Genomic DNA, 26,110 nt, shown 5'->3' on the forward strand with positions numbered 1-26,110 from the left:
GCGAGGGCTGGCTAGACCCGGGCTCTCCCAGCGCCGGGTGTCTCCGTGGGGCTGGGCCTGGCGGCCGCGCTGACCCCCGCGCCTCGCCCCACAGGCGGTGGAGGAGCTGCTGGAGTCGCTGGACCTGGAGAAGAGCAGCTACCACATGGGCCTGAGCCGGGTACGTTTCCGCCGGCGCTCGGGGCACTGCCGGCCCGGCCCCCCTTCGGGGTACAGGCAGCAGGGGCCCTGGGGCCAGGCTGCTCCCCTGTGCCCCAGACAGGCCGGCTGGCTGCCTCCTCCCAGGGCGCTGCTGGCCCCTCGTGGGCCGTGTTCGGGGTCCCTCCTGCGAGCGTCTGGCCGAAGCAGCCAGTCCCGATCCCGTCGGCACCGTTATCCCAGCCTGGCTGCTCGGAGGCAGCAGCTGACAGCGGATCTGTCCGGGGCCAGCCCCACGGGTCCCTCCTGCGGCCCTGCATCCCAGCCGCTGCTCAGCTCCAGCTTTGCGGGGCTGGGGCTCTGGAGCAGGGCGGCCCGGGGCAGTGTGGGGTGAGCGATGCGGGGCTGAGGGCACGGACAGTGCTGGGCACCGGAGAGCCCCCCGGACCCGCAGCTGCTCCCTGCCCTGGCTGAGGGAGGCCGGGCGGGCCAGGCCGGCTGGAGAGCGCCCGGTGCCAGGGGCCCGGCCGGCTCTGCTCACAAGCCGGCTCCCCCCAGGTGTTTTTCCGGGCAGGGACGCTGGCCCGGCTGGAGGAGCAGCGGGACGCGCAGACGAGCAGGAACATCGCGCTCTTCCAGGCCGCCTGCCGGGGCTTCCTGGCCCGCCAGCACTTCAAGAAGCGGAAGGTACTTGGCTCAGCTCCCCGCTGGCCTTCCCGGGGAGGGGGCGTCCTGCCCGCCGGGCCGTGGGGGCGAGGGCCCAGCTGGGGCACCAGAGGAATCTCCCGCCAGCGTCTGGCCGAGTGACGGGCCCCGGGGCGCTGCGAGGGGCTGAGTGTGGCTCCGGGCCCCAGCTCCGTGTTCTCCGCGTGGGGCCTGCCCGTCGGGGGGTCCCTGGGGGGGGCCGAGCCAGCGCGGGGTCCCCGGGGAGCGGCAGCGGCTCTGGAGCGGCCTGACCCGGCGGCTCTCCCCAGATCCAGGAGCTGGCCATCCGCTGCCTGCAGAAGAACATCAAGAAGAACAAGGGGGTGAAGGACTGGCCCTGGTGGAAGCTCTTCACCACGGTGCGGCCCCTCATCGAAGTGCAGCTGAGCGAGGAGCAGATCCGGGGCAAAGACGTGCGTAGGGTCCTCTCTGCCCGGGGGGGGAGGGGGGCGCACGGGGACCGGGCCCCTGCCTGCAGCCGGGTGGGGGCAGCGCTGCGGCTGGGCAGGGAGCCCACGGCCCTGGGCCTGCCCGCTCTGGGGCGCACGGTGCTGAGCCTGAGCCGCTCCTCTGGTCTGGCCTCTGCCGCTGCGACCCCCTGCCGTGCGAGGAGCCAGGGTGCGTGTTGCACGCCCAGGTGGAACTGTGGTAGGACAGGAGGCCGTGGGCGCGTGCGGACGGCGGAAAGCGTGCGAGGGCAGGAGGCCGTGGGGCACATGGCGATGGGGGAGGCGTGCGAGGGCAGGAGGCCGTGGGGCACATGGCGATGGGGGAGGCGTGCGAGGACGAGGGGGAGGCCGTGGGGCACATGGCGATGGGGGAGGCGTGCGAGGACGAGGGGGAGGCCGTGGGGCGCGTGCGGACGGGGGAGGCGTGCGAGGACGAGGGGGAGGCCGTGGGGCGCGTGCGGACGGGGGAAAGCGTGCGAGGGCAGGAGGCCGTGGGGCACATGGCGATGGGGGAGGCGTGCGAGGACGAGGGGGAGGCCGTGGGGCACGTGCGGACGGGGGAGGCGTGCGAGGACGAGGGGGAGGCCGTGGGGCGCGTGCGGACGGGGGAGGCGTGCGAGGACGAGGGGGAGGCCGTGGGGCGCGTGCGGACGGGGGAGGCGTGCGAGGACGAGGGGGAGGCCGTGGGGCGCGTGCGGACGGGGGAGGCGTGCGAGGACGAGGGGGAGGCCGTGGGGCGCGTGCGGACGGGGGAGGCGTGCGAGGACGAGGGGGAGGCCGTGGGGCGCGTGCGGACGGGGGAGGCGTGCGAGGACGAGGGGGAGGCCGTGGGGCGCGTGCGGACGGGGGAGGCGTGCGAGGACGAGGGGAGGCCGTGGGGCGCGTGCGGACGGGGGAGGCGTGCGAGGACGAGGGGGAGGCCGTGGGGCGCGTGCGGACGGGGGAGGCGTGCGAGGACGAGGGGGAGGCCGTGGGGCGCGTGCGGACGGGGGAGGCGTGCGAGGCTGTAAGGTGCCGCGCGTCTCTCACGCAGCCTCCTTCCAGGCAGGGAGCAAGCACCAGGCTCATTTGTGAATCAGCGTGTCATTAGCGCAGCGAGCGGCTGCATTTGCAGGGGCCCAATTACTAGGCGTGGAGAATGGAGCCGTGTGCCCCTGGCGGCTGCGCTGCGTGTGGGCCTGGCAGGTCCCTGCGCTTAGCTCCCCGACAGCCCCGGCCCCGCGCTCCCCCCGGCCCCCTCCGCCCTGCGCTCCCTGCTGGCCCCCGGCTCCGCGCTCCCCCCGGCCCCCTCCGCCCTGCGCTCCCCCCGGCCCCCTCCGCCCTGCGCTCCCTGCTGGCCCCCGGCTCCGCGCTCCCCCCGGCCCCCTCCGCCCTGCGCTCCCCCCAGCCCCCTCCGCCCTGCGCTCCCTGCTGGCCCCCGGCCCCACACTCCCCCCCCCCCGGCCCCCTCCGCCCTGCGCGCTCCCCCCGGCCCCGCACTCCCCCCTGGCTCCCGGCCCCGTGCTCCCCGCCCCCCCCAGTCCCACGCTCCCCCCCCAGTCCCCTCCACCCCACGCTCCCTGCTGGCCCCTGGCCCTGCGCTCCCCTCGGCCCCCACGCTTCCTCCCGGCCTTGCACTCCCCTTGGCCCCATGTTCCCCCCCAGCCCCATGCTCCCTCCTGGCCCCGCTCTCCGCGCTCCCCACCAGCCCGGGCCCTCTGTGCTGGGGCCACTCCCCGAAGGGAGGGGCAGACATCACCGGGCAGCCAGGCCTCGCTCTGCCAGCAGCCCAGGGACCTGCTCTCCCCTCGCTCTCTCCTCCCGGCCCCGGTCAGCCTGCGCACGGGCGGATGCCCTTGGCCCTCTGCCGGGGGGGCAGGGGAGCACATGGGGGATTCACGCCGAGGACGGGATTGAAAGTGACATCTCGTGGGGCACGGTGGCGGGGGGCCACGCAGAGAGCTGAGCGCAGAGCCCCTCCCCCCTGAGCCCCTCCCCCGGGGGAGCCAGCCGCCCCCAAACTGGAGCGAGGCACTAACAGCTCAGTTCTCAGTTCCTGCTGCTGGGGGGGGTCTCCCATCACAGCCCTGCCCCCCCGTCTGGGGATGACCCCCCAGCTGCAGGCTTCCTGCCCCCCCATTCTCGGTGGACCTGCCGCCCTCATCGCTGTCTCTGCCCCAGGAGGAGATCCAGCAGCTGAGGAGCAAGCTGGAGAAGGTGGAGAGCGAGCGGAACGAGCTGCGGATGGGCAGCAGCCGGCTGGAGAGCAGGGTACGTCCGGCCGGGCCTGGACCTGGGCCCGCTGTCTGGCCCGGGGGGAGGGATGGTCTCCAGGCAGGCCACTTCCCCCCCCCCCCCCCTCTTGCCCGCTGAGCCTAGTCCTGCTGCTCGCAGGTGGCGGAGCTGACGGCGGAGCTGACGGACGAGCGGCACACGGGCGAGTCGGCCTCCCAGCTGCTGGACGCGGAGACGGCGGAGCGGCTGCGGGCCGAGAAGGAGATGAAGGAGCTGCAGGTGAGGGCCCTTGTGCCACGGGACTCTCCTCCCTATGAGCTTCCTTAAGCAACAGTTCACCCTTCTCTGGCTCTGCAGCAGCCTTGCCCTGCTGAGCCCCAACCAACTCCTCCTGCACTTCCTTTACTCCCTGAGTCATCTCCAGCCCCTCTGGTGGATTCACAGACAATCCCCTCTCAGGCACACAGACAGACTCACAAGATACAAGGTCAGAGGCACCTCTCTGCAGCTCTCTAGATGGCTGTAAACTTCCACAGCATCATTAGGCTCCAGAGTTAACATGCCATCAATCTCTCCTTGTGCCTGGGCTAAGGGGTCACCCTGGTTCCACAGAGTCGCTCCCCCCTCTGCCAGCAACACAGCAGCATCAGGCACAACATCAGTGTCACCACTGTCTGGTCTCTGGGGTTCTGGCACGACACTGCCTGGATCTACCCAAGTCCCAGCATCCTCCTCCCCAGCAGACGCAAACTTAGAGCCACCTCCTTTCTGGGCCTTCTCTGTATCCAGACCCAAGTCAGGGACAACAGCCCTGCTCTCAGCCAACACAGGCTGTGGGGCACCTTCCTCAGACAACGGCAGAAACTCTTCCCCACACACGGACAGAAACCAGAGACAGTTTCTCCCTCGTCCCAACACCCCTGGCTAATTTCAGGCAAACAGCTAGACACTGAGACAGCTTCCTTTACTGATCTACTGCTACTTCCACCAGCCAAATCGCCAGCTCGCACCCACTGTGCTTCACACCTCTCCTTCTCACCTTGTGCAGGTTCAATTCCACAAACCTCACCAGCCACCAACTCCTCAACTAAAACTCCGCTCTGGCCAGCCACTCCAGGCTGCCCCAGAGAAACATTTCCCTGATTTCTGGGCTCTTCCTGCCCTGGTTCTGATTCCAGCCTCACCTCTGAGGCATCAGACGGGCCCTCACCCACAGGCTCCCTGCCCCCCTGCACAGACACACAGCCATCTGCCACAGGCACACATGTAGAGACACTTTCCCCTTGGTTACAGGGAGACTGACCAGCCCCAGAAAACTTTCTCTGATTTCTGGGCTTTTTCCGCCCTGGTGCTTATTTCAGCCTCGACTTTGAGGCACTCGACAGGCCCTTAGAAGCCTCACTCGCAGATTCACGGCTACCTGCCACAGGCCAACATTTAGAGACACTTTTCTTTTGGTTACAATAAGATTGACTGGCCCCAGAAAACTTCCCAGAGTTACCTGTACCCCCTCACCAATCCCGTACATACTTTGGGGCTGAGTTACAACATTAGCCATGTCCTAGTCACACCACATACCCCCACGGTTTTACATCGGACCTTCAGGAGGACGCAGTCCCTTTTGCGCTCCTATTCTCTTAGGTTGAAGTTCAAATCTGGCGGCGGCTTCTTCAGCTTGTCTGATTTCTCTGTACAACTTTGCCATTTTCTCTGCATGTTCTCGGATCTGCCTCCGCTCTCTTTCAGCAGCTTCTCAGTCTCTTTCAGCCCATTCCTTGTCTAGCCTCTGCATTCTCTGTTTGGATAGCAGACGAGACTCCTCCACTTCTCGTTTGCATCTACGTTGCATTCTCCTCACTGGATCCTGCTCTCTTATTTCTTCTGCAGCATTTCTGGCCATTAACAAAGATGCCAGCTCTGGGTTAGAAACTTCCTCGTTAAAGGCAATGCCTCCTTCCAAGCACAAGAGTTCCAGAGCCTCTCTGTCCAGACTTTCATACTGTAGCTCACTCATTGCAGCTGCTCTTTACCCAACCAAACTCTCAACACCAAAAATCAAATTTAGACAGCGCGGGGTCCTGATCCCAAAGCTCAATTGACCAAGATCTGTGGATCCTGCCAACTACGCCACTGTGACGGACCGGGCCGTGTCTGGGCACAGCTGAGGGCGTCTGTTCAGGGCGAATTGTTCAACTTCGGGGCTCCTTACAGCTCCCAGACTGGCGACCTCGCCGAACAGGCCACAAACCAGTCCCACAGAGCGCTTCAGCTGCCTGCCTGAAGCCTCACGAGCAAAACCCCTCCGGCACCCCAGCAATATCCGTGCCCCAGATGGCCCCGGGCCTCATACACCGGTGGGGGGTCCTAGCACCCAATCCCACCTACCCCGAACAAGTTCTGTCCGGTTCCAAGAAACCAGCCACAGATCCCTGGTCAATTTACCCTCTGGACCTTACCCACAAATCACGCTGGGCCAATCCTTTAGCATCTAACAACTAAAGGTTTATTACCACAAGAAAGAAAAGCCTGAGAGTGAGGTTGTAAAGGATAGTACGTTACATGCACCGAATCTCCCAGTCCTCGATGCAGGCTCTAGCAGAGATGTTGCAGCTGCTGGCTTAAGAGTCCTTGTTGCACATCCTAGGATCAGGATGGGTTCACTGGTCTTCCTGGCTCTTCGATCCCTGCAGTGCTGCCTCTGGGATGAAGTGCTGAGCTGAGAACAAGATGGAGTCGACCACATGGCCTATTTATCCCTCCTTCCTGGCCTCTTCTTGGCTACAGCAGGTCACCTGGCCCACGGCCTATCCCTGTGTTCCCTGCTGGTAGCCCTTATGTGTCAGCCCTCATTCTTTAGGTGTGTCCTTGGCCCATTGAGAGCCATTGTCCCACAGGGCCTCGCTGATTAGCATGTCCACAGGCCGGGCGCTGCCCAATGCTCAACCACATGCAGGGAAATATTCAGTCTCCACACAGATTACAGACTCCTAACTCCACACACAGACGTTCTACAATCACATGACTAGTGTACACAGGATCAGCAGACAGTGAGCTTCTATTCAACACCCCACATGGCCCCTTTTATACCATTTCTGGGGCCAACACCCCCCCATGGGTGCAGCAGGGATCTGGCTGCTTCCCTCAAATTCAGTAACGTGACACAGGCTCGTCAGGGGTGTTACAAACCGCTAGTCTCTGGTGTCCATCCCGTGTGCGGGCGGGTCGGCAATCCCGCCCGGCTCTGTCCCTCGCAAGGCTGCATCTGGGGGCAGCAGCAAGACTGGAGACAAAATGGAGACAGCCTCATGTGTCTCCCACGCTGTCCGTGTCCCTTGCCGGTAGCCAGCTCTGCAGCTTTCCAGACCCAGCAGTAGCAGAACTGAAGCCAAGATGGAGTCACTCACGGCACCGTCCTCGCCATTCCCGGGTCTCCCCGACTGGAGCGGGCCCGCGGGCGAGTGTCCTGTCTCTGTTCCACATGCCGGCGGCCATTCTGCCCGGCTGGTCGGCATGTTCCCAGACGCGTCCCTCGTGTGTGTTGGGCACCTGGGGAGCCACGGTCCTCGGTGCCCTGCTAGCGAGCACGGCCAGGGACGTTGCTTCCTTCCAGCAGGCAGCGCGGGCCCATGGCTCTGTCTCGGGCGGAGAACGCCCCCCGCCCAGAGCCCGTGTGTGTCACACGAGTAGCAGACACGGCGTCAGTAGGGCAGGAGCTTTCAAGTGACGCCTCCCGTGGCCCCTTCGTACAGACGTTGGGGCAGACGCCCCGTGGGCGCAGCAGTGATCTGTCACGTGACGTGCTCGCTCCTCTCCCCAGGCCAAGTACGAGGCGCTGCAGAAGCAGATGGAGTCCATGGAGATGGAGGTGATGGAGGCGCGGCTCATCCGGGCGGCGGAGCTCAACGGGGAGCTCGACGACGACGACTCAGGTGCTGGCTTGATCCCCCCTCCCCCCACCCCATGTGCTTCTGGAGCTGTCTCTTACCCCCCTCCTCTCCCCTCCTCCCCACATGGGGTCACATGGCCCATCTGACTCCCTGCCCTGGGCAGGTGACTTGCCTGCTTCATGCCTCAGTTTCCCCAGCTGCCTGCAGGGCATCACCGTTGCTGATCAGTGGATCCTCCAGGCAGCGTCAGCAGCATCATCTCAGTCTCGGAGGGCAGCCTCAGAGAGACACCCCCCCTGCCCCGGCCCATTAGCCCCCCCCCTTCCGATACCCCTGGCCCACGAGCTCCCCCCGCCCATTCGGCCTACTCCGCAAGCAGGGTCTGGGCCCTGCCCAGGAACACCCTCAGCCCCGGCTCCATGCCCACAGGCGGCGAGTGGCGGCTGAAGTACGAGCGAGCCGTCCGCGAGGCCGAGTTCACCCAGAAGCGCCTGCAGCAGGAGCTCGAGGACAAGCTGGAGGTGGAGCAGCAGAGCAGGAGGCAGCAGGAGAGACGAGTAAGCTGGCCTAGCCCCGTCGGGGTGTGCGGCGTGCACGCGCGCTGGCGCCCCTCCCCCGCCCTTTGCACGCCGGCGCCGCACCCCTCCCCCGCCCTTTGCACGCCGGCGCCGCACCCCTCCCCCGCCCTTTGCACGCCGGCGCCGTGCCCCTCCCCCGCCCTTTGCACGCCGGCGCCGCGCCCCTCCCCCGCCCTTTGCACGCTGCGCCCCTCCCCCGCCCTTTGCACGCCGGCACCGCGCCCCTCCCCCGCCCTTTGCACGCCGGCGCCGCGCCCCTCCCCCGCCCTTTGCACGCCGCGTCCCTCCCCCGCCCTTTGCACGCCGGTGCTGCGCCCCTCCCCCGCCCTTTGCACGCCGCGTCCCTCCCCCGCCCTTTGCACGCCGGCGCCGCGCCCCTCCCCCGCCCTTTGCACGCCGGCGCCGCGCCCCTCCCCCGCCCTTTGCATACCAGTGCTCTGCCTCTCCCATGCCCCTCGCACGCCAACACTGCACCCCTCCCCTGTCTTGGGCCCCCTCCGCCACCAGTTGCACATCAGCGCTGCACCCCTCCCCTGCCCCTCGCACGCCGGTGCCATGCCCCTCCCCCGCCCATCGCACGCCGGTGCCGTACCCCCCCGCCCATCGCACACCGGCGCTGCACAGCTCTCCCACTCCTCGCACGTCAGTGCCGCACTCCCCTCCCCGCCCTGCGCCCCCTTGGTGCCCGGTTATTTAGCTTCCTGGGGGCCACAGCGGCGCCTGCCCCGGCTTTTCCCTTCCTGCCGTGCGCCTCAAGTGGAGCCAGCTCCGCCAGGTGCCCGGTGGCTCCGTGACCCCGGTGCAGCCAAGCCCCAGCCAGAGGCTGGTTGCTCCCCTGCCCCCGCACCCGTGCAGCGAGGGCTCCCCCGGGCGCCCCCTGACCCGGCCTGGCCGGCCCGCAGCTGGCCGCCCTGCAGGCCGACGGCGAGGAGAGCCAGCGCGCCCTGCAGCAGCTCCGGAAGAAGAGCCAGCGCCTGGTGGCCGAGCTGCAGGACACGAAGCTGCACCTGGAGGGCCAGCAGGGCCGGAGCCACGAGCTGGAGAAGAAGCAGCGCAGGTGAGGGGGCAGGGCAGAGCCAGTGACCCCGGGGCCCTTCCCGGCGCCTGCAGGGCCCAAGGGACTTAGGAGCTACGCCCGGGGCAGCCCAGTGCTGGATGGCCAAGCCAGGGCTCAGCCGCGCCCCGAGTCCCTGCGCCCCCTGGCCGGGCTGTGGGGCCCACAGTGACCTGCCCCCCGGGGGTCTGCTGTCTGCTGGCGGGGGGGGCAGCTAGAGGGAGCCTGGCGGGGGGGGGGAAGCTAGAGGGAGCCTGGCGGGGGGGCGGGCCAGGGCGGGGCCAGGGCGGGGGCAGGGGGCAGGAGGTCCGGCTGGGCTGGCGTGCGCGGGACTGAGGGCCCGGCTCCGGCGCAGGTTTGACAGCGAGCTGGCTCAGGCGCACGAAGAGGCCCAGCGGGAGAAGCTGCAGCGGGAGAAGCTGAGCCGGGAGAAGGACGTGCTCCTCGCCGAGCTCTTCGGCCTCAAGCAGCAGCTGGAGGTGAGCTCCCGCCCCCCTGCCCGCCCCCCTGGCCAGCTGGGCCCGGCGGCCCCTGAAGCTCCCCCTCTGCTCTCGCCCAGGAGAAAGACTCCGACGTCCTGACCTTCAGCCAGAAGGTGGAGGCGCTGGAGGCCGAGCTCCAGGACGTGTCCTCCCAGGAGTCCAAGGACGAGGCCTCGCTGGCCAAGCTGAAGAAGCAGCTGCGGGACCTGGAGGCCAAGGTCAAGGACCAGGAGGAGGAGCTGGACGAGCAGGCGGGGACCATCCAGCTGCTGGAGCAGGTGCCTGGAGCGAGGCTCGGAGCAGGCCTGGCTCGGGGGGGGGAGAGGGGTCACACCCGGCTTCAACCCTGCCCAGAGAGCGCAGTGACGCCTTCCTGTCATGGAGCAGTGCCCAGCGCCGGCCACAGAGCCGCCTGGGCTTGGGAGCATCGGGAGTGAGTCATTGCTGTGAAAAGCCCTGGCGACCGGCAGGGAGCAGGCCCCGTCTCTAGCGCCGAGCCCCGGCGACCATCAGGGAGCAGGCCCCGTCTCTAGCGCCGAGCCCCGGCGACCATCAGGGAGCAGGCCCCGTCTCTAGCGCCGAGCCCCGGCGACCATCAGGGAGCAGGCCCCGTCTCTAGCGCCGAGCCCCGGCGACCATCTGGGAGCAGGCCCCGTCTCTAGCGCCGAGCCCCGGCGACCGGCGGGGAGCAGGCCCCGTCTCTAGCGCCGAGCCCCGGCGACCGGCGGGGAGCAGGCCCCGTCTCTAGCGCCGAGCCCCGGCGACCGGCGGGGAGCAGGCCCCGTCTCTAGCGCCGAGCCCCGGCGACCGGCGGGGAGCAGGCCCCGTCTCTAGCGCCGAGCCCCGGCGACCGGCGGGGAGCAGGCCCCGTCTCTAGCGCCGAGCCCCGGCGACCGGCAGGGAGAGTTCGATGATCACCGGGTGCCCCTTAGCACAGGCTGTCTTGGGTGCAGGCGGGTGCTCGGTGCTGGGCCAGCTGTGGCCGGGCGTCAGCAGCACCTAACACACGGCTGCCATCCTGCGTGCGGGGTGGGAGGGAGAGCCGGGGGGGTCAGGGCTGGGGGCTCCGAGACCCCGCGCCTCGGCTGGCCCCATCCCTGTGCTGCCCCAAGGCCCGGTCGCCCTCCCCGGGGTCGCTTTCTGCTCATGCGGCAGGTGGGAGCCCTCGGGCTGAGCAGGGCTGTCTGGCCCGCAGGCCAAGCTGCGCCTGGAGATGGAGATGGAGCGCCTGCGGCAGAGCCACGCCAAGGAGCTGGAGAGCCGGGACGAGGAGGTGGAGGAGGCCAGGCAGTCGTGCCAGAAGAAGGTAGGCGGGTGGCGCCGCTCGCTGCGGGGCAGGGCCCCCGGGTGAGCCCGGCCCCCTCAGGCCTGCTGGGCTGGATGCTGAGTGGGGGGCGCCAGCCCCTGGCGGCTCGTGGGCAAAGCTGGGGCAGGGCCGGGCAGCGCGGCGAGGGGGTGCGGGCTCAGCCGGGCGGAGCTGTGATCTCCCTGCGCTGCCGCCCTGAGACACGGGGAAGGGGGGCAGGAGGATGAGCCCCCGGCTGGCATCAGCAGCGTGGGGCCCAGCGGGACAGCCGCGGGGGGGGGGAGCTCTGTCATGGAGATAAGCCCCCCCTCCTGGCATGCCTGCCCCGCGGCCTGGCTCCCCACATGGTGCTCCGCTGGCCCAGCGGGCCAGGCCCAATGGCAGCCACTTGCTCCCCACTCCCCAGAGGCCTCTGCCCCCAGTGCGACCCCAGAGCCCCCCGTCCTGCTCTGGCTCCAGAGCTATTGGCCTGATGAGGGCAGGTAGCCGGGGCTCAGAGCGGCCCCCGTGCCGGGGTGTGATGGGCTGGTGCAGGCAGGGCCCTCCCTGTGCCCACTGCCCTGCCCCCCCCCGTGCGAGGCGCCCTGCTCTCCCTGCCTCCCCCCGTGCGAGGCGCCCTGCTCTCCCTGCCTCCCCCCGTGCGAGGCGCCCTGCTCTCCCTGCCTCCCCCCGTGCGAGGCGCCCTGCTCTCCCTGCCCCCCCCCCGTGCGAGGCGCCCTGCTCTCCCTGCCCCCCCCGTGCGAGGCGCCCTGCTCTCCCCGCCCCCCCCCCGTGCGAGGCGCCCTGCTCTCCCTGCCCCCCCCGTGCGAGGCGCCCTGCTCTCCCCGCCCCCCCCCCCCCGTGCTGGGGTGTGATGGGCTGGTGCAGGCAGGGCCCTCCCTGTGCCCACTGCCCTGCCCCCCCCCCCGTGCGAGGCGCCCTGCTCTCCCTGCCTCCCCCCGTGCGAGGCGCCCTGCTCTCCTTGCCTCCCCCCGTGCGAGGCGCCCTGCTCTCCCTGCCCCCCCGTGCGAGGCGCCCTGCTCTCCCTGCCCCCCCCGTGCGAGGCGCCCTGCTCTCCCTTCCCCCCCCGTGCGAGGCGCCCTGCTCTCCCTCCCCCCCCCCCCGTGCGAGGCGCCACTCTCCGCAAGGCACTGCCGGCTCACGGAAGCCCTGCTCTTGTGCCCATGCCCAGCTGAAGCAGCTGGAGGTGCAGCTGGAGGAGGAGCACGAGGAGAAGCAGAAATCCTTGCGGGAGAAGCGAGAGCTGGAGAGCCGGCTGGCTGCGCTCAGCGACCAGGTACCGCCGGCGAGGGGCCCCAGGGCCGGACGTCCCCACCTGCCGCAGCTGCCCCATTGTGCGCGGTGTCCCGGGGGCTGCTGGAGGGCAGGCTTGGCCGGAGCGGGGGGGCACCCTGGCTGGCGAGGCCCTAGCCCGCGGCGGGGTCCTGGGGCCGGCGAGCCGGGTGGGCACGGGGAAGGGCTGGGCTAGTGGCCGAGCGGTGCCGCTCTGTGCTCTGGGGGGCGCCTGGTGCTGCCGGCTCGGCCCTGGCCGGCCACGGCGCTCGGCTCCCAGCCTGCCTGCCCCCCCCCCCCCCCCCCCCAGGCCAGCCAGCGGGACGTGGAGACAGAGAAGCGGCTGCGCAAGGACCTGAGGAGAACCAAGGCGCTGCTGGCCGACGCCCAGGCCATGCTGGATCACCTGAAGAGCCACGCGCCCAGCAAGCGGGAGATCGCCCAGCTCAGAAACCAGGTGGGCGCTGCCCCCGGCCTCCCTGGCCAGGGCTCCAGGTCACCCCGGGGGGCTCCCGGCCCCGGTCATGCAGCTGCGCATCCCCCTATCCTGGCTGGGTGTCGCCGGAGCCTGCGTCCCAGCCCTGCCGCTCCTGTAACGTCCACCCCCCTCTGGCACAGACCGGGCGGGTCTGGGCACCGCTCAGGGCGAATGGCTCAAACCAGGGCTCCCTGCAGCCCCACACTGGGGACCCTCCCAAACAGGCACCACACCAGCCCCACCGAGCGCTGCGGCTGCCACTCCGGCCGGCAGGAACCTCACGAGCAAAACCCCTCGGACCCCCCAGCTCTCCCTGTGCCACCATCGCCCCGGGCCTTACGCAGGTGAGGGGCTGTAAGACCTGATCTCACCCACCCCAGCGGGTTCTCCGGGTCCCAAAGAGCCAGCCCCTGTTCCCAGGTCAGTTTGCACTTTAGATCACGCGGGGCCCGTCCTGTAGACTCTCAAAGCTGAAGGTTTATTGCTAAGAGAAAAGGCCGAGAGCGGCGTTGCTCAGAATCCAGCACGTGCAGCGAATCCCCCAGTTCTTGATACTGGCTTGGCAGTCTCTGGCTGATCCCGTGTGCGGGCGGGTCGGCAATCCTCCCGGCTCTGTCCCTCGCAAGGCTGCGTCTGGGCTCAGTCGCGGGATTGAAGATGATGGAGTCGCCTCTGGCTCTTACCTCTCTCCTGGCGTCTCCCTGGCCAGAGCAGGGCCCGCGGGCGAGTGTCCTGTCTCTGTTCCACATGCCGGCGGCCATTCTGCCCGGCTGGTCGGCATGTTCCCAGACGCGTCCCTCGTGTGTGTTGGGCACCTGGGGAGCCACGGTCCTCGGTGCCCTGCTAGCGAGCACGGCCAGGGACGTTCCTTCCTTCCAGCAGGCAGCGCACGCTCCCAGCACCAGGCCAGAGCCCACACGCAGAACCGCACACGCACGTCGCACAAGCACACGTGTAGCCTACCTAGAACGAGTAGGGCAGAAGCTGTCGCGTGACACCTCCCGTGGCCCCTTCGTACAGACTGTGGGGCAGACCCCCTCCCCCGTGGGCACAGCAGTGATCTGGCTGCTCCCCTGTGACAGCACGTTGGGGGTCCCCCGTCTCCTGCACCCCGAAATGGCACAAACAGACTGCACCAGCCGGTGGAATAGAGGAAGTTTATTGCCTCTCCAGGATACAGCACAGCACAGATGGAATCTGGTCACAGAGCTGGGCTAGGATGCCTCAGGCCCCCTTGAGATGGGGGAGACTGGGCCCCTAAACTCCAGCCCCTTTCCCTAGCCTGTCTCCTCCATGCTCCCAGACAGCAACTAACCAACTCTCTTCCAGCCCTGCCCCCCAGCCAGGGCAGCCTCCCCCTTCCTTTGTTCCTCTCCATGGGGGGTGTCTGGCCACTGGTTTGCATAGTGACTCATCCTGTTTTGCTGGGTCGTGGTACCCACGGCAGCCAGTGGGGGTTACCCCAGAGCCAGCAGCATAGAAACCAGCCAGGTACCCCCACTACGTCACACCCCCTTAAAATCCAATAACATGACACACACACACCCACCCCCCGGGGCTGCCCAGCTGCTGCGTGCGCGCCCAGGCCCAGGCTGACGGCCCGTGTCGGGTTCTAGCTGGAGGAGTCCGAGTTCACCTGCGCGGCGGCTGTCAAGGCCCGCAAGGCCATGGAGGGGGAAATCGAGGATCTTCACCTGCAGATCGACGACATCGCCAAAGCCAAGGCGGCTGTGAGTACCTGAGCCGGGCCCTGCCCCCTGGGTGGGAGCCGGGGGAGCCCCTGCCCATCCCCAGGGGACCTGTTACTGCCCCAGTCCAGCCCACCTGGCGCCCAGGGATGGGTGGGGGCGGAGCTTCGTCCCGGCGCGGCCTCACCTCTCCCCCTCCCCAGCTGGAGGAGCAGCTGAGCCGGCTGCAGCGGGAGAAGAACGAGGTGCAGAGCCGGCTGGAGGAGGACCAGGAGGACATGAACGAGCTGATGAAGAAGCACAAGGCAGCAGTGGCCCAGGTGAGGTGCCTGGCCCCTGGCCCCCCCCGTCCTGTGTGCCCCCCCATCCTGTGTGCCACCCCTGGCCCCCCATCCGGTGTGCCCCCCCCGGCACCTGGCCCCCCCGTCCTGAGTGTCCCACCTGGCCCCCCGTCCTGTGTCCCCCCTGGTACCTGGCCCCCCGTCCTGTGTCCCACCTGGCCCCTCTGTCCTGTGTCCCCCTGGTACCTGGCCCCCCGTCCTATGTCCCACCTGGCTCCTCCCGTCCTGTGTCCCCCCTGGCACTTGGCCCCCCCCCGGTCTGGTGTGTCCCCCCCGGCACCTGGCCCCCCCCCCCTATGTACCACTCCGGCACCCACCCCCATCGTGTGTGGTCCTCTGCCCCCCCGGTCCCCAGCCTCCCCATCCTGTGTGCCCCCCCGGCCTGTGGGCCCCCCAGTGCCCAGCTCCCCCACGGCCCCTGTCTTCACTCCCTGCGTCCTCCCCACCAGCACCGTTCTCCACCCGTCCTGTGCGCCCCGGCCCCGTCCTTGAGCCCAGCCTCTCCTGGGCACCGCTGGGAAGTCTGGCTGCGAGACGAGCCTTCGCCCCACCCCGCCCCACGGTCTGAGCTGAGCTCTGCCTCTGGCCACCCCGGCGCCCTGCGGCCCTGAGCCCACCCAGCCCACCCTGGCTCTGACCCGCCTGGACCCCTCTGCCCCCAGGCCTCCCGGGACCTGGCCCAGATCAACGACCTGCAGGCCCAGCTGGAAGACGCCAACAAAGAGAAGCAGGAGCTGCAGGAGAAGGTAGCAGGCTGGGCGGGGCTGAGGGGGGTTGTTTTGGCCCCCGTGGGACAGCCGCCCAGCATGGGCTCTGTCGGCAGAGCGCCCCCCAGCATGTCCCCAGCAGGCAGTGCTGCCCAATGCTCCCAGCACCCCGCTCGCCCCGGGCACAGGCCGCGGGGGGCTGGAGGGAACGGCGCGTGCGGCTGCTGCAGGCCTGTGGCTCTGCCGGCACAGCCTGAGCACCGGCCCGTCCCTCCCGTCCCCAGCTGCAAGGGCTGCAGAGCCAGCTGGAGTTCCTGGAGCAGTCCATGGTGGACAAGTCACTGGTGAGCCGGCAGGAGGCCCGGATCCGGGAGCTGGAGACGCGGCTGGAGTTCGAGCGGACCCAAGCCAAGCGGCTGGAGGTAGGGCACTCCGGAGGGGCAGGGCGCTGGGAGGGAGCAGCCTGGCCTGGCCTGCGCGCTGTCTGCGAGCTCCCCCTGCCGCCCGGCCTGGCTGTCTGCGAGCTCCCCCTGCCGCCCGGCATGGCTGTCGGCGAGCTCCCCGTGCCCCCTGGCCTGGCCTGCGCTCTGTCTGCGAGCTCCCCCTGCCGCCCGGCCTGGCTGTCTGCGAGCTCCCCCTGCCGCCCGGCCTGGCTGTCTGCGAGCTCCCCCTGCCGCCCGGCATGGCTGTCTGCGAGCTCCCCCTGCCGCCCGGCATGGCTGTCGGCGAGCTCCCCGTGCCCCCTGGCCTGGCCTGCGCGCTGTCTGCGAGCTCCCCCTGCCGCCCGGCCTGGCTGTCTGCGAGCTCCCCCTGCCGCCCGGCCTGGCTGTCTGCGAGCTCCCCCTGCCGCCCGGCCTGGCTGTCTGCGAGCTCCCCCTGCCGCCCGGCCTGGCTGTCTGCGAGCTCCCCCTGCCGCCCGGCATGGCTGTCTGCGAGCTCCCCCTGCCGCCCGGCATGGCTGTCGGCGAGCTCCCCGTGCCCCCTGGCCTGGCCTGCGCGCTGTCTGCGAGCTCCCTCTGCCCCCTGGCCTGGCCCGCGCGCTGTCTGCAAGCTCCCCGAGCCCCCTGGCCTGGCCCGCGCGCTGTCTGCGAGCTCCCCGTGCCCCCTGGCCTGGCCTGCGCGCTGTCTGCGAGCTCCCCGAGCCCCCTGGCCTGGCCCGCGCGCTGTCTGCGAGCTCCCCCTGCCACCAGGCCTGGCCCGCGCGCTGTCTGCGAGCTCCCCGTGCTGCCCGGCCTGGCCTGGCCCGCGCGCTGTCTGCGAGCTCCCCGTGCTGCCCGGCCTGGCCCGCGCGCTGTCTGCGAGCTCCCCGTGCTGCCCGGCCTGGCCTGGCCCGCGCGCTGTCTGCGAGCTCCCCGTGCTCCCCGGCCTGGCCTGGCCCGCGCGCTGTCTGCGAGCTCCCCGTGCTGCCCGGCCTGGCCTACGCGCTGTCTGCGAGCTCCCCGTGCCCCCAGCCTGGCCTACGCGCGCGCTGTCTGCGAGCTCCCTCTGCCCCCTGGCCTGGCCCGCGCGCTGTCTGCGAGCTCCCTCTGCCCCCTGGCCTGGCCCGCGTGCTGTCTGCAAGCTCCCCGTGCCCCCTGGCCTGGCCCGCGCGCTGTCTGCAAGCTCCCCGAGCCCCCTGGCCTGACCCGCGCGCTGTCTGCAAGCTCCCCGAGCCCCCTGGCCTGGCCCGCGCGCTGTCTGCAAGCTCCCCGAGCCCCCTGGCCTGGCCCGCGCGCTGTCTGCAAGCTCCCCGTGCCCCCTGGCCTGGCCCGCGCGCTGTCTGCAAGCTCCCCGAGCCCCCTGGCCTGGCCCGCGCGCTGTCTGCAAGCTCCCCGAGCCCCCTGGCCTGGCCCGCGCGCTGTCTGCGAGCTCCCCGTGCTGCCCGGCCTGGCCTGGCCCGCGCGCTGTCTGCGAGCTCCCTGTGCTGCCCGGCCTGGCCTGGCCCGCGCGCTGTCTGCGAGCTCCCCGTGCTGCCCGGCCTGGCCTGGCCCGCGCGCTGTCTGCGAGCTCCCTGTGCTGCCCGGCCTGGCCTGGCCCGCGCGCTGTCTGCGAGCTCCCCGTGCTGCCCGGCCTGGCCTGGCCTGCGCGCTGTCTGCGAGCTCCCCGTGCTGCCTGGCCTGGCCTGGCCCGCGCGCTGTCTGCGAGCTCCCCGTGCTCCCCGGCCTGGCCTGGCCCGCGCGCTGTCTGCGAGCTCCCCGTGCTGCCCGGCCTGGCCTGGCCCGCGCGCTGTCTGCGAGCTCCCCGTGCCTCCCAGCCCAGCTGGAGCTGGGAGCAGCGTCCCTTGAGGGCCCTGCCCTGCTGTGGCCTGTGCTGAGCTCGGGGAGGGGGGTGCTGGCAGGGCAGCTCCCCCGGCCCTTCCGCTACTCAGGGCCTGTCCCCCCCAGCCTGTCGCTGGGCCTGGCCCCCCCCAGCCTGTCGCTGGGCCTGGCCCCCCCCGGCCTGTCGCTGGGCCTGGCCCCCCTTGCTGCAGGCCGGGCGCTGATCACCATAATCCGCCGCCCGCCCGGCGCGGCAAAGTGCTGCTCTGGGCCTGCACTGACTTAGCGAAATGACAGCCTGGCCTGCCCTCCTTGGTGCGGCCTGCTTTGTATTCTGCGCGGGCCGCCGGCGGGGCCAGGAACACACAGCGCGGCTCGGCGGGGGGCTCTCTCCTCCCCGCTCCAGCCTGTAATTACTTCCCAGCCAGCGCAAGCCGTGTTCCCCTCCGCCCGGCCCCTCTCCCGCCCGGGGAAGCGGCTCCAGGCCCCCCCGGCCCTCGTGCAGATGCCGGGCGCTGGCCTCGTGTGCTCCATTAGCCCGCGGCGGGGCGGCACTGGCGCGAGCCGGGCTGCGTAATTGCCACTCTCCTCTGCGATTACTCCTGACGAGCTTCTATTGATTCTGCCAGGGCTGCCGGCGCTCGCTGGCGAGGGCGGGGGCACGGGCGGGGGGCTCGCGGGCGGGGGCGGGGGGCTCGCTGGCTGGCGGGGGGCTAGCTGGCGAGGGCGGGGGCACGGGCGGGGGGCTCGCTGGCGAGGGCGGGGGCACGGGCGGGGGGCTCGCTGGCGAGGGCGGGGGGCTCGCTGGCGAGGGCGGGGGCACGGGTGGGGGGCTCGCGGGCGGGGGCGGGCGGGGGCGGGGGGCTCGCTGACGGGGGCGGGCAGGGGCGGGGGCGGGGGGCTCGCTGGCGGGGGCGGGCGGGGGCGGGGGGCTCGCTGGCGAGGGCGGGGGCACGGGCGGGGGGCTCGCTGGCGAGGGCGGGGGGCTCGCTGGCGAGGGCGGGGGCACGGGTGGGGGGCTCGCGGGCGGGGGCGGGCGGGGGCGGGGGGCTCGCTGACGGGGGCGGGCAGGGGCGGGGGCGGGGGGCTCGCTGGCGGGCGGGGGGCTCGCTGGCGGGGGCGGGCGGGGGCGGGGGGCTCGCTGGCGAGGGCGGGGGCACGGGCGGGGGGCTCGCTGGCGGGCGGGGGCGGGGGGCTCGCTGGCGGGGGCGGGGGGCACGGGCGGGGGGCTCGCTGGCTGGCGGGGGCGGGCAGGGGCGGGGGGCTCGCTGGCGGGCGGGGGGCTCGCTCGGGGGCGGGGGCGGGGGGCTCGCTGGCGGGCGGGGGTGGGGGGCTCGCTGGTGAGGGCGGGCGGGGGCGGGGGCTCGCTGGCTGGCGGGGGCTCGCTGGCGGGGGTGGGGGGCTCGCTGGCTGGCGGGGGGCTCGCTGGCGGGGGGCTCGGGGGCGGGGGGCTCGCTGGCGGGCGGGGGGCTCGCTGGCGGGGGGCTCGGGGGCGGGGGGCTTGCTGGCGGGCGGGGGGCTCGCTGGTGGGGGCGGGGGCGGGGGGCTCGCTGGCTGGCGGGGGGCTCGCTGGCGGGGGCGGGGGCGGGGGGCTGGCTGGCGGGGGCGGGGGGCTCGCGGGCGGGGGCGGGGGGCTCGCTGGCCCTCGGCAGGGCCCCTGGAGCCGCCGTGGCGTGGCAGGGGCTCCACGACGCGCTGGCGCCTTGCCTGGTGCTTGCGAAGGCCCAGACGCCCCTCGCGGGGGGCAGGGCCCCCGGTACTAGTCCTTGGGGCGCCGGGTAACCCTGCCCCCGCCCCGCAGAGCCTGGCCAGCCGCCTGAAGGAGAACGCGGAGAAGCTGACGGAGGAGCGGGACCAGCGGGCGGCCGCCGAGAGCCGGGAGAGGGAGCAGAACAAGCGGCTCCAGCGCCAGCTCCGGGACGCCAAGGAGGAGATGGGCGAGCTGGCCAAGAAGGAGGCTGAGGCCAGCCGCAAGAAGCACGAGCTGGTGAGGGAGCCGCCTCTCACCCCGCCGAGCTGTCGGCAGATGGGCTGGGCCCCTGGTGGGCGCGGGGCCCCTGTCTGGGCCAGACGCGCTGCCTTGAATATATGGGCTGTGCACCAACTCCCCAGCTATCGCTGCGGAGCCAGGCCACTTATTGTAGGTCCTACTGTAAACAGAGCCTGGGAGGGGAAATGGGAGCTAGGACGCGTTCACAACAGACTCTTAAAAAGGGGGGAGCTGGGCTAAACCTGCCGGGGTGTGACTGCCCCGGGGGGGGAGGCGGGGGATCCTGCCGGGGGTGTGACTGCCCCGGAGGAAGGGGGTGATCCTGCCCAGGGGGGTGACTGCCCCGGGGGGGATCCTGCCGGGGGGATCCTGCCCGGGGAGAGGCGGGGGATCCTGCTGGGGGGGTGACTGCCCGGGGGGGGATCCTGCCGGGGGGATCCTGCCCGGGGGGGGCGGGGGATCCTGCCGGGGGGGTGACTGCCTGGGGGGGGATCCTGCCGGGGGGGGCGGGGGATCCTGCCGGGGGGGGCGGGGGATCCTGCCCGGGGGGGATCCTGCCGGGGGGGGCGGGGGATCCTGCCCGGGGGGGGCGGGGGATCCTGCAGGGGGGCGAGTGCCGGGGGGGCCCAGGGCAGTCCTGCTGCAGCCCAGAGGTGCGCTGGGCAGGCGGGGCCCCACTGGGAGGGGCCGGTTCCAGACGCGCCCGCTGGCCTCCCCCCAGGAGATGGACCTGGAGAGCCTGGAGGCAGCCAACCAGAGCCTGCAGGCTGACCTCAAGCTGGCCTTCCGGCGCATCGGGGACCTGCAGGCCGCCATCGAGGACGAGCTGGAGAGCGACGATAACGAGGAGCTCGTCAACAGGTGACCCCAGGCCCCACACGGCTGGGAGGCAGGGCGGGCTAGTGGGTAGAGCGCGGCAGCGGGGCTCAGCCGACCTGGTTCCTGTTCCCAGCTCTGCCGCTAGCCTGCTGGGGCACGCTGGGCAAGTCCTTGCCCTTCTGTGCCTCAGTTTCCCCCCAACCCATCGCCGGGAAGCGTCGCTAGCCGCTCTCAGCCCAGGCCCGGTTGGCCGGGCGCCGGCGGGAGGCAGCCCGAGGGTTCTGGGCTAGCATTCCCAGACCTGGCTCTGGCCCCCGCCCTGCCGTGGGGCAGTCTGCAAGCGTGGGGCCGGCGCCACCCCTCCCCCCACTCCCCGGCTGTGCCTCTGGCTGCCCCCGTTGGTTGCTGTTGGGGTGCGGGTCCGTTTTGCCGCTTTATGTTCATTTGTTTCCTTTGTCCCCCGCCCCCCCATTCTCAGTTTGCAGGACGTGGTGGCAAAGTATCAGAAAAGAAAGAATAAACTGTGAGGCTCCCAACTCTCCTCTCCAATAGAATAACCTGGTTCCTAACCCAGCATGCCCGGAGGGAGCCGCCGCTGGGCCTGCATGTCGCCCGGCGCGCTCCCTGCATGCGCCTGCGCCATAACCCTCTAACCAGCACCTCCGGGGGCTGCGGCCTGCAGCCGGGCGGGTAGGAGCCAGGAGAGAGGCCGCGGGGGCCTGGTGCTGGCCGGGAGCCCCCAGCAGCGCCTGGCCGGCTGGTTCGGGGTAGCACTGTTGCATGCTGGGACTGTGAATGTTCAGCCCGCAGGGCTCCCGCAGCCGGGCCGGGAGCTGCCGTTCTTGTCTGACCGGGCCCGGCAGGTAACGTGGCCAGCGAAGCCGACCGACGCCGCCTCTCCCGCCTCCCCGAATCCCTGCTCAGGCCGGGCGTCCGCGGGTGGCGACGAGACGAGAGCGCGGCCCTTCTCCTCGCCGGCAGCAGGCAGGGCCGTGCCCGCCACCCCCCGCGCGGCCGCACCCCCCCAGCTCCGCCCCGGCAACTGCCGCTGGCAAAGGAGAAGCCTGGCTCTTTGCCTTCTCCGTGGCTCTGCGCTCTCCGGAGCCGGGGAGGCGGCTGGCGGCCCTGCGGGGCAGGCTGGGAACCGATGCCCCATGAGACACCTGGCCAGCGGTGGGCGGGGTGGGGGGCTCCCTGCCGGCTGGTGGCCAGCGCTCTGCGGGAACGCCACCTGCATCTGCACCAGCAGCGATGAGCCGCGGCTGCGGAGCCAAGGCGGGCGCCGGGCGCGGGGAAGGCCCGTCTGTCCAGCGCGTCCGCTGGCAGGTCGGGAGAAGCGGAGCCGTGCCCCGAGCCCTGGGGGCGCGTGCCGGGCGCCGTGTGGCTTGCAGATCCTGCCCCGTTGGCAGGCCTGGCTCTGTGAACGCCCGCCAGGCCGTGCCGTGTCTGGGACACTGCCAGTGAGGGCTGCTCCCCGGCCAGCGGGGGTGGTGGCGGCGGAAGGATCCGTAACAGCTAATGATAAATGTAATCGTGTGTAACAGTGATGGAGGGCCGCTGGAGCCTCGTTGTCACACACAATTAATATCCTCCGCCGCTCGGCCTCCGCCTGTTTGTTCCCTTGCGAGTTGGATCCCAGTTAACTAATGGCGCACGCGGCTGGACATAAATTGTGTTTGACATCCGGCTTCGCTCCGACGCCTGAGAATCTCAGCTGCCCCCGGAGTTTGTTTATGGGGCTCGTTGTTTTGAAGGGAGGTAACAAAGCGTCGCCCGCGCGGTGCTGCCGAGAGGGGGACGTGGGCAGGATCGAGCGCAGGCCGTGGCTGGGAATGGACCCGGGGAATTCGCACTCGGGTCCGGAGCAGCCCGGCCCCCGTGCCGTTCTGCCGCCCGCCCCGGGCAGCCAAGCGCCCGCAGGCGCGGAGGAGAAAAGGTTCCTTTAAGAGCATGTTATGTATCTGCTCCCGGGCACTCTTGCAATTGTAACAGTTTCCTGGGGTTCCCGAGAGACTTCCTTCCCTTTTAGCAGCCAGTTAGTGTTGGGGGAAGCCAGGGCCGAGTTATTGAGCCGAGCGAGGTGGGAGGAAAAATAACATTTCGATTTACTTGGAGATACAGTTGTTATTGCTGCAGCGCTAATGAAAGCAGTAAACAGTTATGTATTAGCGGAGATTTATACAGAGCTGCTCGCACGACGGAGAGAGGGTTTGCAAAGCGCACGGCCCCTTCTTGCTCACGGCAATCAATAGGGTTATGAACGGGGGTTATAAATTAGCTGCTTTAAGCCAGCGAGGGCTTTCTCTCCGTGGGTGTGTAAATCAGGAGGCGCTCTCGCTCGCTCGGGGCTCGCCCGCCGCGGTAAATCAGCCCGCCACGCTCGGGCGCCCAGCCGGCCCGTCATCTCCACCCTGCCTGCTCCACTCCCGCGTACCCAGCGGCGCCGGCTGAGTCTTTCCCCGCTGCGACTCGGCGCTCGAGGGCGGCCTGGAAAACGAGCCCCCGGCGCTCTGCGCACTCGGAACTTCGCTCCCGGGACTGCCGCCTCTTCCCCCCACCGGGGGGCGCAGGCGCCGGAGGCTGCGGGGACAGGCCTGGTGCGGATGAAAGGCAGCGCCAGCGTAAAGCCTTCCGGCTTAAAACAGAGCAGCGCAGCCCCCCCGCCGCGCCCGGCCCGGGGGCACTGTGCAGAGCTCAGCCCGCCCGCTGGCTGGCCGTGCAGGGCTAAGTGGCCCAGCAGAGGTGTCCCCGGTGCCTTGGGGGCAGCGTGTTGCAGCAGGTGCCATCGCAGGGGCTGTGGGTGGCGCACAGAGCAGCTGCGCCCGGTGGGAGGAGTCCCACGGCACGCGGGCGCCGTGTCCCTCGGCCTCTAGTGCAGCTTGGGCGTGTGCGTGTTCTGCCTCCCGCACATGGGCGCCAGCCCTGCCCTGGGCTCCCGCCTCCCCCAGCCCCCCCCCCCGTGCCCCTCAGTCCCCACCCGCAGCCCCTGCTCTCTGCCGTATCCCGGTTCTGATCTGTGGCCGGCCCGTTCGCTCCCGGTCTCTGGAGCAGCGGCCAGGCTGGCGGTGACGATGGGCTTTCCCCGGGCCGAGCTTGCTCTGCTCAGGACTCCTCTGGGGGCGCTCGGGGTGAGGAGCCGGGCCGAGCTCCGCCGTCCGGGCTGAGACAGGTGCGCGGGGGGCTGCAGGGCAGCGAGCCGGGATGTGGGGGCCCCGTGGATGTGCGTGTCCGGCCTCAGGCCCTAACCCCCCTCCCCCGCTCTCTCCCTCTGGCAGCGAGGGGGACTCGGACGTGGACTCGGAGCTGGAGGAGCGCGTGGACGGCGTGAAATCGTGGCTCTCCAAGAACAAAGCGGCCTCGGATGACGGCAGCCTGAAGAGCTCGAGGTCAGTGCGGGGCTGGCGTCCCCGGGGAAACAGCCGCTCCCCATGGCCCCGTGCGGGGCTGGCGCCGCTTCCCAGGGGCCCCCGGCTTCGCAGCTCCTGGGGGATGCCGGTGGCGTCCGGCCCTCAAGCGGGAGGAGTAGCGGCCCGCCCGCCGTGGGGGGGCAGGGTTTGCCAGGGCGCAGGCGGGCGCCCCAGGACCAAGCGCCAGCCTAGCCCACGCGGGGCTCCCCTCGCCGGCGGGAGCCCCGAGCAGCGAAAGTTCCCGGCTTCCCCCGCGTGGTCCCCCCAGGGGCCAGGAGCCGGGAGCTCTCTGGGTAGCGCGCTCGTTGCCATGGTAACCACGCGCTTTGAATGTCAGAAATATCCATCGGAAGGTACCGCGGATGCCGGAGCCGCGAGCGAGCCGCCGGCTCCCACTGCTCCGGCCCGGGGTCCGCTCTGCAGGCGGGCGCCGGGCGCAGCGAGTCGGAGCAGCTTCCCCGGGGAAGGGCGGCCCAGTGGGCACCGTGCGGTCTGCTCGGAAAGCCATTTCCTGCCATGGATGGAGACGTCCCTGCCCCCGCTGAGCGAGGGACCCGCCAGGGCTGTTTCTCTTAATTGGTTTAATTTATTCGGCGGCGCAGCTGTAGCACCTGGTGTGGCAGATAATTCCTCCTGCTTGTGAGCGGCTCTCGCAGGCGGCGGCTCCAGGTAGCTGACAATGGAATAATTGAATGAAAGGCTTGCAGGGAGTAGAGGCGGTGGGGTAGAACAATACCCTCATTTGCATGACATTTCCCAGGCGGCTGTTTTCCACCGACGCCAATTATTTAGCTGGGTTTGCTCCGCTGCCTCCTCCCGCCCGCCCGCACCCTGGGTCTCCTCTGTCTCACCCGCTGTCTCTCTCTCCTCCCTGCCCGCTTGCCGCGGGCCTCTCCTCAGGCCGGCCCTGGCCAAGGAAGGCCGGGAGGCCGTCACGAGCTCCCTGAGCTACCGGAAACGGGCCACCCTGAAGGATTCGATTGGCGGCCAGGGGGACGAGGAGACGCTGTTCTCCACCCTGAGCGAGCGGCCGGACTCCCCCGACAGGGCTTTCCGCAAGGCCAAGCACGGCCCGGACGAGGCCTGCTCCGTCACCTCGTGGAGAAAGTCCCCAGGCAGCGAGGACCCTGGCGACCGGGGCTCCGTCATCTCCCAGGCCTTCTCGGAGGCCAGCAGCAGAGCCCGGAAGGGGCTGGAGAAGAGGTGGTCCGTCACCGCGGCCGACTTCGACAAGGCCTCTACCCTGTCTGCCCCAGCCAGCCGGGCTGCCTCCTCCTGGCGCGGGCTGGAGACTGAGGCGGCCGACGCCCGGTCCACGCTCAGCGGGACGCTTTCCAGCCCAGGCAGCTTGCGGCGCAGTGCGTCCCGGCTCAGCGAGCCGCCAGCTGGCATCTCCAGTGCCCTCAGCCCCCCGCTGGGCCTGCAGACCTCGCCCTTGGGCAGCCGGGCCGGCTCCAGGTTCTCCCTGAGCAGGAGCCGGCTGGAGGAGTTGGATGACGTGGCCAGCGTGGCGCTGAGTGACACCCGCTCCCTGTACAGCCAGGCCTCGCTCGGGCGCAGCTTCTCTGTGCCGCCCCGGCCACGGACCTCCGCCTCCGACGAGACGCAGCTAGAGGGCTCAGACATCCGGCCCGTCAGCCACCGCTCCTACCTGGACCCCGACCTGGAGGCAGCCATCAGCGAGGTCCTGAACTACAAGCCCGTCCAGTTCCAGCGCTCCAGCATGGCCGCCAGCTCGGAGGAGGAGGACGACAGGCGGAGCGTGCGGAGCGCGCGGAGCTCCCGGAGCGCCGTGCGGCCGGAGCCCTCCTCCAGCAGCCTGCGCCGCTCTGCCTCTGCCTTGGACTGCTCCCGGCCACGCAGCCGCCGGAGCCGCCGGAGCAGCAGCAGCAGCTCGGAGAGCGACTCCTCGGAGGGGGAGCGGAAGAAGAAGCGTGCCAGGAAACACGCCAAGAAGGCCAAGAAGAAGAAGAAGACGCTGCCTTCGGATTCGGAATCCTCCTCGGCTTCCTCGGCGAGCTCCAACCACAGCAGCTCCAGCGTCAAGAGGGGCCCCAAGAAGCAGAGCCCAGCCTCCGGCGAGGAGGGAGCCGCGGGCGCGGAGAAGTCCAGCAAGCGCCTGAGGAAGGAGGAGAAGCAGCGGAAGAAGCAAGTGGACAGCCTGATGATGAAATACCTCTACCGGCCCGAGAGCGACTGAGGCAGTAGGTGCCGAGTGGTGTGCAGTGCAGCATGTCAGCATGCCCGTGTGCCACTAACTCTCCCTGCCGCCCCTAACCCGCACCCCCCACCCGGCCCATGTGGCCTCTGGAATGTCTCTTAGCTCCTGCCCCACCCACAGCCACGCTCCGGAGAAAT

The 26,110-nt window shown here is 70.5% G+C and overlaps 1 protein-coding gene across 28 annotated transcripts in view; it reads left to right on the forward strand.

Annotated features, from left to right (window-relative positions):
* MYO18A (myosin XVIIIA) overlaps positions 1–26,110 on the forward strand; it is a 94,040-nt gene that overhangs the window by 60,837 nt on the left and 7,093 nt on the right. For 22 of the 28 annotated variants that reach the window (XM_089772126.1, XM_089772127.1, XM_089772131.1 and 19 more), the window contains 22 exons: positions 95–160; positions 697–825; positions 1,113–1,256; positions 3,453–3,542; positions 3,666–3,785; positions 7,324–7,435; positions 7,823–7,950; positions 8,874–9,028; positions 9,381–9,504; positions 9,585–9,785; positions 10,703–10,813; positions 11,985–12,089; positions 12,396–12,542; positions 14,180–14,293; positions 14,455–14,571; positions 15,255–15,338; positions 15,584–15,721; positions 19,338–19,523; positions 20,248–20,387; positions 20,824–20,868; positions 23,621–23,731; positions 24,653–25,956. In XM_089772126.1, coding sequence (XP_089628252.1) covers positions 95–160; positions 697–825; positions 1,113–1,256; positions 3,453–3,542; positions 3,666–3,785; positions 7,324–7,435; positions 7,823–7,950; positions 8,874–9,028; positions 9,381–9,504; positions 9,585–9,785; positions 10,703–10,813; positions 11,985–12,089; positions 12,396–12,542; positions 14,180–14,293; positions 14,455–14,571; positions 15,255–15,338; positions 15,584–15,721; positions 19,338–19,523; positions 20,248–20,387; positions 20,824–20,868; positions 23,621–23,731; positions 24,653–25,952 — 3,867 coding nt within the window. In that variant the 3' untranslated portion in view covers positions 25,953–25,956. The remainder of the gene's footprint in view (positions 1–94; positions 161–696; positions 826–1,112; positions 1,257–3,452; positions 3,543–3,665; positions 3,786–7,323; positions 7,436–7,822; positions 7,951–8,873; positions 9,029–9,380; positions 9,505–9,584; positions 9,786–10,702; positions 10,814–11,984; positions 12,090–12,395; positions 12,543–14,179; positions 14,294–14,454; positions 14,572–15,254; positions 15,339–15,583; positions 15,722–19,337; positions 19,524–20,247; positions 20,388–20,823; positions 20,869–23,620; positions 23,732–24,652; positions 25,957–26,110) is intronic. The other 6 variants (XM_089772129.1, XM_075904559.2, XM_089772118.1 and 3 more) reach the window with 3 other exon arrangements.

The sequence above is a fragment of the Pelodiscus sinensis genome, chromosome 21, assembly GCF_052426305.1.
Source record: "Pelodiscus sinensis isolate ZL-2025 chromosome 21, ASM5242630v1, whole genome shotgun sequence".
NCBI classification, from domain to species: Eukaryota; Metazoa; Chordata; order Testudines; family Trionychidae; genus Pelodiscus; species Pelodiscus sinensis.